The following is a 12094-nucleotide window of genomic DNA, read 5'->3' on the forward strand; positions in this document are numbered from 1 at the left end:
TCTTTGGGTCTTAATCTCAGGGTCTGTGAGGGGGGGCTGTTTGTTGGGCTGAGGGGCTCCACTAGATCTCTCCTCTGCCTCACTGGGATATGAGCCTGTCCCTCTCCCACTAAGCCTGCTGTGTTAGGCTGTGTGATGTGGGGGGTAGTGCAGTACCTTCTGTGGCTCAGGCGTTCCCTTGCCATGCTGGCTGTAGATCCCCTGGGTGGAAGCTGGTCCTCCTCTGCTACTCCATGCTCTCGGCTTAACTCCTCCAGAGAGCCCTTGCTGCTGCCCATCCCGTCTGGTGCCTCCCCCTCAGACATGCTGCCGCGCTGCTGCTCTTCCTCTCTCTCGGGCTCCCCTTCCAGCTCTCCGCTGTCGGCTGCTGCTGCCTCAGGCTGTGAGTGCCGTGGCTGGCTCTTCATGCCGGCACTTGTCACTCCTGGCATCTCCTTATAGCCCGCGCCGCCGCTATGTCCCGCTGCGCTTCCTGCCGGCGCCATCTTTGTTCTGCTGCGCCCGCTGGCCGTGTCTGTTTGTGGGCGCAAGAAGTGCTCCATCCTGCCCTTCTCCAGCTCGGATAGACATCCCGAGGTGCTGTGGGCTCTCCTGCGTCCCATTCTCTCTTGCTTGCTGCTGCTTTTTGCCGGTAATTCTCTTTATGCTTGCTGTCTCTGCCGGAGCCGTCTTCCCGCGTGTCTCACTTCGCCAACGACATTCTCCCCCCCCCCCCCCCCCAAAAAATGTATTTACTTTTAAAAGCACGAAAAAATTATAGAAATTTGGCATTGCCGTAATCATACTGACCCATAGTTCACATGTCATTTTTAGTGCACTGTGAATGCTGCTTCCCCCCTGAAAAATTGTGCAATTGCATTTCTTTTTTATTTCTCCCCATTTAAATTTTTTTAAACATTTTCTGCACATTATAGGGTACATTAAATAGTAGCATTAAAAAATACAAAACGTCGCACAAAAAACAAGCCCTCGTGTAGCTATGTCGATGGAAAAATAAAAAATGATGGCTCTTGAAGGGCAGAATGGAAAAATGGGAAAGTGCCCCTTCAGTTGCTGGCATGCTAAACAATTCTTTAGGGTCTGAATGTTCAGCCAAAGCCTGCAGTTGTATTTGGTCCCTTGGGGTTCTGATTTAACAGTGTGTCTACCCTAGTTTGGTAAACAGGTGTGGAACATATTTACCCCAGGAGTCATGCACCCCTAAAACCAGTGGCCCTAGCATCTGCCAAGATCTAATATTGATACATTGGGTAGACATGGCAGAAAATGAACACTGCATATAATGTATGTACTGATTTTTGCAGAGGTAAAGCCATGCATAATCAATATATGTAACATAGCTTTTTCTGTCATCAAACTGTCCTACTCTGTGACAATAAGGACCGGTATGCACTCCTATTGGTCATAACCCCAGAAAAAAAATATGGTACTGATTGGCAAATAGCCACCATCGAAGAATTTTTTAACCCTCCTATTAGCCACATTTAATGACACAATATTTTTTGTGTCAGTTTTCTTTCTAGAAGAGCAGATCTGTCCTCATACTATGTTGTTCTTACATGGGACAACATAGTCTAGACAAATCTATTTTAGGATAATGTTTCTCAGGATAGGTCATTGATCAGTGAAGAAGTCCACCCACTGCTTGAGATCCCAACTGATAAGCTCTTTACTGGACCTGGCTCTCTCCACAATGACAATGAGCAGGGCAAACAGCTGATCAGCGGGGATGCCGAGTGGATAACTTGGCTTAAAGGAGGTTTCCAGGACTTACCTTAAATCTTGATAACTGTTCTTGGAATACTCCATCAATAGTTGATCGTGGGAAGGTGGTTCCCATGATCAACTATTAATGGCGTATCCTAAGAACAGGTTATCAAGAGTTATGGTAAGTCCTGGAATACTCCTTTGAGTCAAGTACTCTGTACTAAAACAAGTTATATCAAAGTACCAACCTAGGCTATAATTATACTCTGTGCTGCCGCATAAGCACATAGCAAATCCCCCTAGAGATATTGCATGTACTCTTCGGAGGACACGTAACCACAAGTTACGAACGTAGGATTTAAGTGGTGTAAACATTGCATGTCTCCACCAGAGACTGGACTTGGAGGAGGTAAGTAAACAGTAAATAGCAGTCAGCAACAATACTATAATATCCAGCTGAGGAAATGAAATCTCTCCAATTTCACCAAAAGCCTGTAAAGGTTGTTTACTGATTCACATAAAAGATGCTTTCATATGCTACATTGTAAAACAAAAGAAATCTAAACATAGCAGTGGGTGTAATGAGGAGCTTTTGCTGACCTGCTGCGTTTCGCACACGCTGTGTGTTTCTGCAGAGGCGAGCATCAGTATCTTGTAACTGTTTTAGTTACCTGCTATTTAGCTTCCTAACAGTTTGACTCTGTGGAGGCACCAAGTAGACCCACACTAATGAGACCAAGAGAGGTCACTCAGCTGACACTCTGCAGAATAGCGTGGCGTGCGGTTACATTCTGTAGAACGGAGCTGTAGACTGGGTATTATCTTGTTTTATAGCAGAGGAAGCCTATAAATAATACTCCTGTATATTGTTTCCGATGCATTAACCAATTCTCAGCTGCTGCGTATAGTACTCGTATATAAGGCACACACCAAAATAGGATAACAGATCTTTTTTATTTTATATACAATGAGGTCATCTGGACCAATTTTCTGGGGTCCTTACAGACTGAAGCTACAGATGCAGCGCTACTTTTTTTATCATATATGTTTTATTGAGAGGATTCACATAATCATTTATATTCACTTATTTTAACTCAATTTCTCTCCCTTCAAAGGAGTTACCCCGAAATGTAAAGTTATTCCCTATTCAAAGGATAAGTTACAATTTTTAAAGATAACTTTATAACTACCGCTGAGACCTTCACCGATCCTGAGAATGGGGGCCCCATCTTTTCATCCCTGAAAGTTTGCTCCTTTTACCCGCAGTGACGTCAGATTGAATGGAGCATTGGCTGCCCCATTCATTTCAATGAGGCTGATGGAAATGCCAAGCGCTTGGACTTGGCTATATTCAGCAGTAACATTAAAAGTAGATGGAGCGGCATTCTACATGTGCGACCATCTCTCCATTCAATCTCTTCATTACTGCAGAGGCTTTAGTAAGCCCACAGAAAAGAGGAGAGGAGACATGGGACCCCTGTTCTTCGGAAAGGTGGAGTGAGACCCTTGTAAATGTATTCCCGTTCCTTTGGAATTACCCCATTTAAAAGAGCTTATCAGCTCCTTTGAGCCCTATAATCTAAATGTATAAGCTTCTAGGAGCTGAAATGTTCCGTCTAGGATGAGCATATTATACTTACCCTCCTTGGCGTTTTCTCATTGTCTGCTGTCAAAGCCGCCACGACATGCATGCGGCAGATTACATAGGCCAGCCTATAGAATGACAAAACTAGTCCTCTCATTCTATGCACACTCCCAAGTAGTCTGCTGAGTTCATGCAGCATTACAGGACCTTTGAGACCCTTGTTCTTGTGATTAGTGAGAGTCCCAGTGGTTGGAGCCCCCACCAATCAGGCAAAAACTTCTTTTAATGGGACAACCCCTTTAACTCTCCTTTCTTGTGATCACCAAAGGACTCTTGGCATTCATTTGTTTGTTCAGTTGCTCAGACAGCCCCAAATACATCCAATCTATGAAGAGGTACGAGCCTTTTAATAAATTTGGTGCAAATTTACTCACTCCTTCATTTAGGCTTTATTCACACGGGCGTTTTATCGCACCTTTTTTACCATGATAAAACATTGTCCGAAAATCGTGACTGTCTGAAGCATTGGATTTCAATGCATTCGTTCAGATGGGCAATTTTCCGGCATAAGAGTTAGCCGCGAATTGATCACAGCTTTGTCTCATTCATGCAATTCTCGGGCTTGATGTGGGCGGCCAATGATTGAGGCGCCCGTGTGAATAAAGCCTTAGTCTTGCATGACATATGCCAGTCTTAGCAAATGTAATCGTTTGACTATATAAGTCGTTACGTTAGTTAATGCACATTATGTGGGCTTCTGCATTGTCATGGGTTAAACATGTTGAAGATAAATTTCAAAAGCCCAGCCATGATCAATGCTTAAAGGCAGAAACAAAGGCTTTCTAGGAGATTTAACAATCAAAAAGCACCTGCTTTAGGTAATTTGCTGTAACTATTATCATTGTTTCAGAAAGAAAAGCAATTAATCTATCTCTTCCCTGGAGCTGGAAGTTTTTCAAATCTGTGTGAAGATCTGAATATGCCTGTGGTTCCCCGCGTTTCCAGCGGACCATTGTAATTTGGTTTTTCTCTTTTCTGCAGGTCGGATCGTTTTTCATGATCAATTTGTGCCTGGTTGTTATAGCCACTCAGTTCTCTGAGACCAAGCAACGAGAACACCAGCTGATGCAGGAGCAGAGGGCTTTGTACTTATCCTCCAGCACAGTCGCTAGTTATGCCGAGCCTGGGGACTGTTATGAGGAAATCTTTCAATATGTCTGCCACATCCTTCGAAAGGCCAAGCGCCGTACAGTCGGGCTTTACACCAGCCTCCAAAGCCGAAGACAGAGTCGAATTGAGCTCAACACCGCTAAGCTGGGTATCAATGGAAAAGAACAGCACCAGTTGTGTAAGAATCTCATGGGAAAACAGGAGAAATGGGCATGATCTTACTGGAGGCATCCTTGCAATGAAAGGAGATGCATGAATCCAAATGTGCAGATTATCAAAGCCTTTATTGTAATTGTCCATATAGTGAAGTTGAGATGTGGTACAACTCAATGTGATATTACACTTTATTTTTAAAGGTTTTCTTTAGCATTACAAACGCTGTAATAAAACATTCAGCTCAGCATCATCCAAAAATTCAAACATATGAGCAGAAAACGCACCATTTGATAGACTGCAGGGCAGGATCAGTCACCATTAGACCCTGGTAGAATGCAGAGGGCCAGATTGCAATATGAGCAAGCTAAATGTTCAATGCTGACTAGTATACAGCCAGCCAGCTCAACCAAGCCCAAATTCGGGGAGGGGTGACTGCTAACAAACATAGTCTGCACATGTGAACTGATACCAAGGATGTCAGCCATAGATAAGTGTGACACACCCTACACGAATACAACCCCTACTGGAAAAGCAGTGAATTGCCATGTACCACCTCGGTGCATGACACTGGCATGATATTCTGGGCTTGCTCAGCATCTATAGCAAACTGCATCAAAAATAAAACACACACTGATAAATGCGGGTGTTAGTCTGCATTTTTGCCAAAACACATAAGCTGATGGGCCATGGCAAGGCCACCACGCATCCGTCAGAACCTACGCTATCTCACTATTATCTAAATTAAATTCACAGAGGTGAGAGAAAAAAATACACAAAGACATGACTCACAGAAAAAGAAGCCAAAAAAAGCACCAAACTGCAGGGCAGGCTCAATCACCATTGAGTGGCTTTATACTATACAGCATGAAATCAAATTATCCTTTATCCATAGGACAGGGAATAACTATCTGATCAGTGGGGGCCTAACCACTGAGATTCCCACTGTACTTGAGAATAGGGGTCTCTTACATCCCCAAATGAATAGAATTGTGATTGAAGCAGTGGTAATGCATGCTTGCCCTGCTTCATTTGTATGTTAGCTAGTCCCTATCCAATGGATGGGAATAACTCCATTTTGAGGGGCAACCCCTTTAAAATTCCATACCCTTCCTGATCAGCTGATTAATAATTTAGCAAGTATAGTGTGCCAGAGTGGGAGGTGATATTCACGGTGGTGGTTACAGTATAAGTCTCTCTCCTACTCAGCTAAATTATAGTGAAAGGTCTCTGTTCCCTGTTGTGATATCTTGGTGCAGAGTGATACCCCCAGTGAAAGAGAGTCCAGGGAGACAGAAAGGGTTACAGTTAACTCACATTTGTTCACCATCCAGATGATGATGGCAAAAGTCCACTACAATCCAAGTTTCCAAAGTCCTATCCTGAATGGTAGTGTAAGTGCTGTTGCTTCTCTATTTGATTCCATACTGTTGATGTGAGTTTCTCACCGCACCCCAGAAATCTTCAGCCCATACTATGCACCTTTTATTTCTCGAGACGTTGGATCCAGAAATTGCTATTAGGAACTGTCCCCTGAACCAGCTGTCTAAGATGACATTGTGCAACAAAACTTTCTTCTCTCCCCTGCCTTTCTAGAACTCTAGAACAATATATGTAACTTTTGCTTAGTGCTAATTGCCTGTGAATAAGCTGAGTAACTGAGCTGTGTTACTAGATTGCACTGTCCTTCTCTAACTAAACTCTATGCTAGCCACCACTTTTAAGACATGACAGTTCCCAAGATATTAAAAGCACAGTCTAAGTCATATTTATTCAATTTCCCAGAACCATTAGTACAATTATGTAATTACACTTCAAGGGCTCTATGCAAGAGCTGAGTCTTGTTTAGGCACATTACTTATTGTTGCTATGCCTGGTACAGCAGCTCAGTGCCATTCAAGTACTGTAAATGGGGTTGAGCTTCAGTATTGGACACAATTAGAGATGAGCGAGCATACTCGTCCGAGCTTGATGCTCGTTCGAGTATTAGGGTGCTCGAGATGCTCGTTACTCGAGACGAGCACCACACGGTACTCGTCTCAATTAAACGAGCACTGACCATTGAATTCAATGGAGCCGGCAATACAGCCGGCTCCATTGAAAGCAATGGCCTGCCGGCGAGCGCGGGATGGATTGTCAGGAAGGGCTTAAATATATAAGCCCTTCCCTGCAATTCATCCAGAAATGTGTAAAAAAAAATATATATATATATACTCACCTTGTCCCGGCAGAACGATGTTAGCCCATTGAATTCAATGGAGCTGGCAATACAGCCGGCTCCATTAAAAGCAATGGGCTGCCGGCGATCGCGGGATGAATTGTCGGGAAGGGGTTAAATATATAAGCCCTTCCCTGCAATTCATCCAGAAATGTGTAAAAATAAAAAATATATATATATTCACCTGGTCCCGGCAGACGGAGTTCAGCGCGGCCAGCGGCAGTCCTCCTGAACTGCTCTGAACAGTTGTGAGTAGTATTCAGCAGCCGGGGATCTAAAATCCCCGCCTGCTGAATGAGCTGCCTCTAATTGGTCACAGCCTGACCAATCAGAGGCAGATTCCACTCACACACCCATTCATGAATTTATGAATGGGTGTGTGACTGCTGCCTCTGATTGGCTCAGCGGGACCAATCAGATGAGAGGCAGCAGTCACTCACCCATTCATAAATTCATGAATGTGTGTGTGAGTGGAATCTGCCTCTGATTGGTCAGGCTGTGACCAATTAGAGGCAGCTCATTCAGCAGGCGGGGATTTTAAATCCCCGGCTGCTGAATACTACTCACAGCTGTTCAGAGCAGTTCAGGAGGACTGCCGCTGGCCGCGCTGAACTCCGTCTGCCGGGACCAGGTGAGTATATATATATTTTTTATTTTTACACATTTCTGGATGAATTGCAGGGAAGGACTTATATATTTAACCCTTTCCCGACAATTCATCCCGCGATCGCCGGCAGCCCATTGCTTTCAATGGAGCGAGCTGTATTGCCGGCTCCATTGAACTCAATGGGCTAACATCGTTCTGCCGGGACAAGGTGAGTATATTTTTTTTAAATTTTTACACATTTCTGGATGAATTGCAGGGAAGGGCTTATATATTTAAGCCCTTCCCGACAATTCATCCCACGATCGCCGGCAGCCCATTGCTTTCAATGGAGCCAGCTGTATTGCCGGCTCCATTGAATTCAATGGGCTAACATCGTTCTTCTCTGCCACAGCTGTTACAGCTGTGGCAGAGGAGAACGATCTTTATGCTGACAGTGTGTGTGTGTGTGGGGGGGGGGGTCTCACTCTTGCCACTATTGTGGCTTAATAGTGGGACCTGGGAACTTGAGATGCAGCCCAACATGTAGCCCCTCGCCTGCCCTATCCGTTTCTGTGTCGTTCCCATCACTTTCTTGAATTTCCCAGGTTTTCACAAATGAAAACCTTAGCGAGCATCGGCGATATACAAAAATGCTCAAGTCGCCCATTGACTTCAATGGGGTTCGTTACTCGAAACGAACTCTCGAGCATCACTGAAAGTTCGTCTTGAGTAACGAGCACTCGAGCATTTTGGTGCTCGCTCATCTCTAGACACAATCATAGACAAAAGTACCTTCTGAAAATCAACCTTATATTACTGGAAAAGCTTGGTGTTTTAGTATATAGCTCATTTACAGGATCTGATAACACACACTCCATCTTCTGCAGGACCTCTTTGGATATGGATGAGCAGGCCCATAGAATGTTTCAAAACAATTCCCCAGACCTTAACACTGCCACCATGGGCAGGATATTTGTTCTATGATGTTTCTTGTTTGACACACCAATGTCCATCTGTTTGATGAAGAAGAAAACATGACTCATCAGAGAAGAGAAATTGAAGCCTTTTCTTTCGATGTTAGCATAGTAACCATCCGTCCGCTTTGGAGCCCCATACTCAGTAGGGTTTGCTGAGCTGTTGTTTTAGACACATGTCTAGTAGCCCCTTGGCTCATTTTCATGGTGAGCGGCTCCACTGTAGCATATTTGTCGGTCCTTGTGCAACTTCATAGCTGACCTTCACCTCTCACATCGATAGCACCTGGTACTCTGCAGTTTCCACATCAGTTATTTCCAATGATGCCATTTGTCCACTCATGATACACTTTCACCACAGCAGTACACAAACAGTTTACAATCTCTACTGATCAAGAAATATCACAATCCTTGGCCAGAAAGCCAATAATCTTCCCTTTTTGCCACTTTTACCCATGAAAACAACAAGGGATTTGTGAGCAAACAACATATCGCACTTAATATATCCACCAAGCAAGCCATTACTTCCTTGATGGGCTACATGCTACTGACGTCGAAAGTAGGAGGTGGTCACAATAAAGTGACTCAGCTGTATATTACCTGTATGCAGTGCCACAGCTTGTGCAGATGATGAAATTTAAAGAAATCAAAGGAGTTACCTGACACTAAGCCATGTGTTTGTAGATATGTATACATGCTGTAAAGCTGCGATGTTGAAAAGGCACAAAAGCTTCTCATTGATGGTATTTAACTCAACCAGTTTCAGAATCGCCGCAGGACTATAGTTTTACCAACAACAAGTAGTCGAAGCTACCTCATACTACTTAGCTACGCCTGCTGCTTTCCCTTGCTGTGTTTTTGAGAGACTAAATGCTGGACCAGGTGATTACATATAAAGCAATATGCCATCCAGAGTGCTAGAGGCGCAAAGACTAGAGGAACGAATCATAAAATAAAACAATAAAAGAATTGAAGCCTTGGAACACCACTTTAGATTTGTTTCACAAACACCATGACTTACATGTGTTTTTACCAGCATACCATGGGGGTGTTTTTGGACCATATCTAGACCATGCAGTGTGTGGGAATTAAAACTCTAAGACCATTCAGTGATTTCGAACTGCCAGTAAAGGTGATATTTCACTACAAAGGAAGAAGTTCAACGTTCTCATCTATTAATTATTATCAGAACATTAGGAGATAAAATATGGTAAATACAAAGAGACGTAAAACTAAGATGACAGCAAGGGCAGTACCAAGAAGGAAAAACTTCACTAAGAACCACATTCATTCTCAGTATTGAAGATACTTTGCATTGAATTACAGATAACCATTCTATCATTATATTATATTACATGTCACCAATCACCATGTATTACATTTAGGATTTAGATTAGTGCAAATAGGAACTTTCGAAACATTGTCAAATCCTGACGGAAACTTTAACAGATCTTATAGTATTAGAAACTGCAGAATAAAAAGAGAGAGCAGTGCTATATGTCATCAGTGCTTATTTCATTAATTTGTAGAAGTCATTATGATAAATTAAAGGGGAAATCACTCAAAACAATCTTCTGATGCCATAGATACATGCATAAACCCCTCTGCTACTGGAAATATAACATAGAGATATATCTGTCTTTAATTTTCCACTTGACTCATCATATCCAATGACAAATACCACAACAGGACCCGTTACAAATGATTTTGTGTTACTCTGTTGGAAGATGTCTATGCTACACAGTGCATTTCAGTATGTGGCCACCGAGTGGTTGTGATAAGTTGTGGCCTGTCAGGTGTTTTGCTGCCATGTCACAATAATGTGTTGAACTTGCATTGAGAAATTGGAGTTTTTAACTTGTTTTGAGAAAAGGTATGGTAAGGGTGGATACATCTATGCAATGACATCTGAAGCTAAGGATCATTCTTAGGGCTTAGGGATTAAACAGGTGGATGTGCTTTAGTCCCGTTAAGTGGCTGTGATTTTCGTGATAACTGAACAAAATGAAACCATTGATTTCAATGGATTTGTTCTCACTATTAGAATTTCCGCATGTTTATAGTACCCATGAAAAAAGATAGTACTTGCCCTATCTTCCCCTTTATATTCAAACTCGCAAGCACTAGTGCAAAGTTTGAAAACTAAAAAAAAAACGTTCATGCGCTAATGTAGCCTTGTATTTTCAGTAACATTATTCTGCAAGAGATGTCAAATGGGTTCTCTACAAAGTGCATTAATTCCTACTACTTCTTTCAAGCAGTTCTCCCATCAGATACAACCATTTTTAGTATGCGCCACTCTCAGCATTCCCAGCAAACAGCTGATTTTACCTGGACAAGCTGTGGCCAGCCACACATTTCAACTTCTGCAGCCACTGAAGGGCAAATGTAGTATTACAGGACAGCCATTTAGATGAAGAGCCAACCTGTAATACATGGACTTCTTGACATCTATCCGAATGAGACATGCTGTTACAGACCAGCTCTCCATTCCAGCTCATAGACAAGATTCCGCATGGCGGATCATTCCCTATGACATTCACTGACTTCATGAATATGATCTTTTTTGAATGTATCTATGACACAACAGAAACATAGATCAATGGACAAATGGAAAGCATTCCTCTTCTTGCATTTTTGGGGAATCTTTAACTTTAGGTCCTGGAGTGTTATCTGCAATACCATGTTGAACTCTATGTCTTGACCAGTGGTACATGGCAACCATCATGACATCACTTGTGATCAGCTGTAACTGAGCACTAGACAGTGGATGGTGTACCCTACTAGTAAGGTTCCACATCACAAAATAACAGTAACTGACTGTTTTCTCTTTTTATAGGGGTATGTCAAAAGCACAGTCAACTGGATTATACTCCTCATGCCATCGTACAGCCCATTGCAATGACTTTAACATCTGACCTTTCAAACTGCCCTCAATGTACAAAATGGGATGATGGACGAAAACTTTCAGTGCCAGACAGCATCAAGTCCAGTCAAGACGAGCCACAGGGACAAGTCAGTGAGAAGGAAAGTGGTGGCAGCATGACTGAGCTTGACAAAGAGGCAGAGGAAGATGGTGATGAAGGCTTTTGTGAAAGACTCTGTGTAGAAATCCGTGTGAAGCTCAGAGGCATAGTGGACAGCAAATACTTTAACCGTGGAATTATGATAGCTATTCTTGTGAACACTATCAGTATGGGCATTGAGCACCATGAACAGGTGAGTCTTAGTCATTTGCCTGCATGTTTGCTTTACTAAAATTAATTGCAATTTAATTATGTGTTACACAAGTCTGGGCATAATGGAACAATACCCCTGCAGTGTCACCTATTGGAAGGCAGCATTCCTGCAAACCAATATCCAAGCCATTATACAGGTCTTTATAACAATGACTGGGGGTGAAAACCAAAAGCCAGAAAACATTTTGGTTTTTGATTCCCAGTCATTGTTATAAAGACTTGTATAACGAGTCTGACATTGACTTGCAGGAATGCTGCCTTCCAATAGGTGGCGCTGCAGAGGTATTGTTCCATCTCCCTTATTTACATATTTCCCAGAGGAGCATGGATGGCCTTATATGTCTCCTTACTCACCTCCTAGGTGCTCTCCTTAAGGAGAGATGATACCCTTCCTGACACAAGTCTGGGGACTTACAGTAAATGTTTACATAGAGGGGAGCTCAAAGGAACAGAACACTGGAA

The 12094-nt window shown here is 42.9% G+C and overlaps 1 protein-coding gene across 1 annotated transcript in view; it reads left to right on the forward strand.

Annotated features, from left to right (window-relative positions):
* The window catches only part of CACNA1I (calcium voltage-gated channel subunit alpha1 I), a 459267-nt gene that overhangs the window by 167527 nt on the left and 279646 nt on the right, over window positions 1–12094 (forward strand). The window contains exons 7-8 of the mRNA XM_066596427.1: window positions 4334–4640; window positions 11233–11612. Coding sequence (XP_066452524.1) covers window positions 4334–4640; window positions 11233–11612 — 687 coding nt within the window. The remainder of the gene's footprint in view (window positions 1–4333; window positions 4641–11232; window positions 11613–12094) is intronic.

This window comes from Eleutherodactylus coqui, chromosome 3 (genome assembly GCF_035609145.1).
Source record: "Eleutherodactylus coqui strain aEleCoq1 chromosome 3, aEleCoq1.hap1, whole genome shotgun sequence".
Taxonomy (NCBI): Eukaryota; Metazoa; Chordata; class Amphibia; order Anura; family Eleutherodactylidae; genus Eleutherodactylus; species Eleutherodactylus coqui.